The sequence below is a fragment of the Helobdella robusta genome, assembly GCF_000326865.2.
Source record: "Helobdella robusta unplaced genomic scaffold HELROscaffold_129, whole genome shotgun sequence".
Classification (NCBI taxonomy): Eukaryota; Metazoa; Annelida; class Clitellata; order Rhynchobdellida; family Glossiphoniidae; genus Helobdella; species Helobdella robusta.
This window is the reverse complement of record NW_008703711.1, coordinates 38,822-43,008: the sequence shown is the minus strand read 5'-3', so window position 1 is coordinate 43,008 and position 4,187 is coordinate 38,822. Positions and strand designations below refer to the sequence as shown.

General features: G+C 35.0%; 1 protein-coding gene across 1 annotated transcript; it reads right to left on the bottom strand.

The window, feature by feature from the left end:
• Positions 1-935: 935 nt before the first annotated feature.
• HELRODRAFT_184010 (hypothetical protein) lies at positions 936-3,733 on the bottom strand (the record flags this gene model as incomplete). Its single annotated transcript, XM_009014027.1, has 4 exons — positions 936-1,414; positions 2,197-2,264; positions 3,059-3,452; positions 3,682-3,733. 4 exons carry the CDS (start codon positions 3,731-3,733, stop codon positions 936-938), a joined length of 993 nt encoding a protein of 330 aa, XP_009012275.1.
• Positions 3,734-4,187: the final 454 nt, after the last annotated feature.

Sequence of the window (4,187 nt, the reverse complement as noted above, 5' to 3'; positions counted from 1 at the left end):
GTTAGTATGTAGAAATATTTATTTACATTTTTTATGTTTGTATACTTGTGTATACTTTTTAACAATTTTATGTTTGTTTGTATGCTAATGTTATGTTTGTATGATTGTTTGTATTTTTCGTGTTAGCATGTATACTTATTTATTTTATTGATATTTTTATGTTTTATAGTTTGTTTGTTTATGATATGTTTGTATGTTTATTTGTGTTTCTCGTGTTAGCACGCATACTTATTACTTATTTATATTTTCGATGTTTGTATGTTTGATAGTTTGTATTTTTATGTTATGTTTGTATGTTCATGTTATGTTTGTATGTTTATTTGTGTTTTTCGTGTTAGCACGCTGATTTATTTATATTTTGATATTTGTATGTTTAATAGTTTGTATGTTTATGTTATGTTTGTATGTATGTTCATGTTATGTTTGTATGTTTATTTGTGTTTCTCGTGTTAGCACGCATACTTATTTATATTTTTGATGTTTGCCTGGATGTTTGCATGCAATTTTATTTATTATAACAGCCTGTACATGTGTATGTTTCAATGGCCAGGCTGTGATTTACATGTTGTTTATGTTTTTCTTTTTTTAGGTAATTTTTTTTCTTTGCATGAAAAAAAATTCGGCCGGCGTCTGTGTGTAAAAAAATGTTTTTGTTTTTTATACAATATTTTGTTTAGTATGTTGATTTTATTTATTTTGTATGAGTGAGCAGAAGTTTGTTTGTAATTTAAGCATTTCATATTTTTGGAAAACATTATTTTATTCGGTCACATGGATTCATATGTTTGTATGTTTGTTTGTATAAATGAAGTTGTGTAAGTATATACGTTTTTTTGTTTGTTTGTTTGTAAGTATGTATGTATAACCAAAACATGATGAGTGACACTGAACCGTCAAACATCAAGTAACAAATGGATTAAAACTTTGATTTGTCGTTAATTGCACATGTCGGCATTCAGTTGGATATTTTCAAGCACACAGACACGCAGGAAGCGCTGCAACAAGCACGAAATGTGGTTAGTTGCAAAAAACAGTTCCCTGCTGTCGCCTGATCTGACGCTAATCATTTTACATATTGCCTTAAGAAATTTAAGGGTGTTGGGGTCCATCGGGCCGAGAACCTCGATACATATTAGCAAGAATTCCATCGAGGGGAGGGCGTTCCAATATTTTTTCATTTTCTCGTCCGCTGCCCTGGCCGTGGCCAAACCGCATTTTTTACTTGTCAGGTTTTCGTATCGTTCGGCAAGGGTGCCAGGGACCGTAACATCCCACGCCAAACATCTACCGGCTCTCCAAGGTATTAGTGGGCATCCGTCCGGGCGCCTACCATCATGCGCAGAAATGCCGGATGGTTCCTTGAGAACTGGGATTGAAGCCTTGGATAAGAGCCGACAAATGTAGTCGTTTAATGCTGAGTGACATAGTTGACGGCTCCCACCCAGGCGACAAACCAAACCGTGGTGCCCAAACTCGTTCGCCCCAGTGCCACATCGGCACGTTTATGTATGTATGTATGTGTGCATGTATGTATGTATGATGTATGTATGTATGTATGTATGTGCGGATGTATGTATGTATTATGTATTAATATATGTGTAGGTGTATTTTTATATCAGTTACGAAACATTTTGTTAATGTGGAACATTTCTGTTTAGGCCATACCAGATGAATTTTATACATCCTGCTTTCTTTAAACTTTTCAATTTTGAGAAACAAATAAAATTTCGTTTCGTTTCGTATGTATGTATGTGTGGATGTATGTATGTATGTATGTATGTTTGGACGTGTGATTGTATGTATGTACATGTGCAGTGCATGTATGTATGTATGCATGCATGTAATGCATACGTGAGTGTAAGTTTTTACTTATGATCTTTTATTTGTATATCTCTATCTCTAACTAAGACAAGTTGGTGATTGTATTTTTACAAAAATTTGAATAAATAAGCCATCATACTTCTATCAACGTTTTTTTATTCATTTAATTAATTATCTATCTATTCACCAATCTAAGTATCCATCAATCAATCAATCAAATCATTCATCCATCCATCCATCCATCCATCCATCCATCCATCCATCCATCCATCCATCCATCCATCCATCCATCCATCCATCCATCCATCCATCCATCCATCCATCCATCCATCCATCCATCTATCCATCCATCCATCCACCCATCCATCCACTCACCTATCTGCATGAGCACAACATCGTCCGTCTCCTCTTTGTGGAACTTTAAACATCTGAACGAACTTGTGCTGATGATGATTGTAATAATAATAATAATAATATCAATAATAATAATAATAATAATAATATTAATTATAATAATTATGATTAAAATAATTACAATACAATAATTAAAAGAATAATTATTATAAGAATGACGACGACGATGACGACGATGATGATGATGATGATATAAATTGCCGTAATAGCTCGGACAATGGTTGATGATTTATTGGCAGTGATCAATCATTTCCACCGTTGAAAATTTGTATCGAGAATTTTACCATTAACATTAGCATCATCTTCGTCGTCATCATCATCATCGTCATTATCATCTTTGTCGTCATCATCATCATCATCATCATCGTAATCATTATCTTTGTCATCAAATGAATTGCTATCAAGTATTATTATCAACATCGTCATAATAGCCGCTGTCACGTCTGATCATGATCAGAGCTTTCATCATTAAATAAAAATCATCGTCATCATCGTCATCATCATCGTCATCGTCATCATCATCAGCAGCAGCAGCCGCATCAGCAGCAGCAAAAGCAGCAGCAACAGAAGCAACATCAACGTCACAATCATCATCTTCCTTGCTTCAACGTCATCATCATCATTTCCACAACCATCATCTGTTTTCAAAACATCAACCACCTAATCCAACACAAGTAATATCACTGCAAGAACATTATTTATTCATCCTTCTATCGATCCATCCATCCATCCATCTTTCCATCCATCATTCAATCCATCTAAAAAATCACCTATCAAATTTTTCATCAATCACTCAATCCATGAACCAATCAATCATACTGACCATCTTGTATTTGCTTGCGTCATAATATAAGTCGATGACCTCATGTCGGCTCGCTTTTCTGATTGGCTAATTTTCAAACATTTAAATTTTGAATTGTTCAAGGCCAACCAATCATCTGCCTGGGCATTAAGCGATTCTGACCAATGAGCATCGTGGGATTTGATGATGAGCCGAAAACTGCTGTAATCTATTTTTAGTCTATGGTTATTATCATTGTTGAAATTATTTATGGCGCTGTTTTTGTGCTTGAGTAGTTGCAGGTAGTTGGAGCGAGAAGTTGTGGATGTTGTGGTAGCGACTGTGGCTGTGGTCGTGTTGTTAGTTCGTGATGGATGGAGGTTGTTCGCTGCTGAACCAGCCCGCTCGTATGCTTGTTTAACGCCTCTTCTGGTGTCTGCAAGCGTTTAATAAAATTATTAATAATAATAAAAATAAAAAAGATTATTAATATTATTTTTGTAATTACTACTACAACAACAACTACTACTACCATTACTAATACACTAACTGCTACTGCTACTGCAACTACTATCGTTACTACAACTACTTCTCGACTACTACTGCTGCTACTATTACTATTAATATATAAATATTGGTATGGTTGTTTTGGTGAATATTACAACCTGGATTGAATCGTTGCATGGATGGCGATGTTGCAAAGTGCAGCTGCAGCATGCTGCTGAGACTAGTCCAGGCATTCTCAACAATCCACAGTGGGAATGAACATGTATCAATGGAGTGTGAAAATGTATCTGCAATGTATCATATGAAATATTAAGACAACGAAGTAGATGGTAAAGTTCATTTTGTTACTAGTTGATAAATAGGTGATGTTTTATAACTTTTTGCAATTTGCAGTTCATCATCCAAATTTAAAGATCTATATAAACGTTGAACATGCAAAACATTTTTCTCGATGAATAAAATATGATGGCGCAAATTATCATTGCATTGATTGTATGCGGGCAGACAGCAGAAGCCATTCGGTACGTGCGTGGAGTTGTCATTGAGTTTGTTGGTGAAGAGTCAGAAGTGGGTTCTAACTCCTGTCTGAACGGATTTTTTTCTTCATTCACATCAATGACTCACGTGACTTGCATGCCGGAAATAGTTTTTTAAAAACCCACCT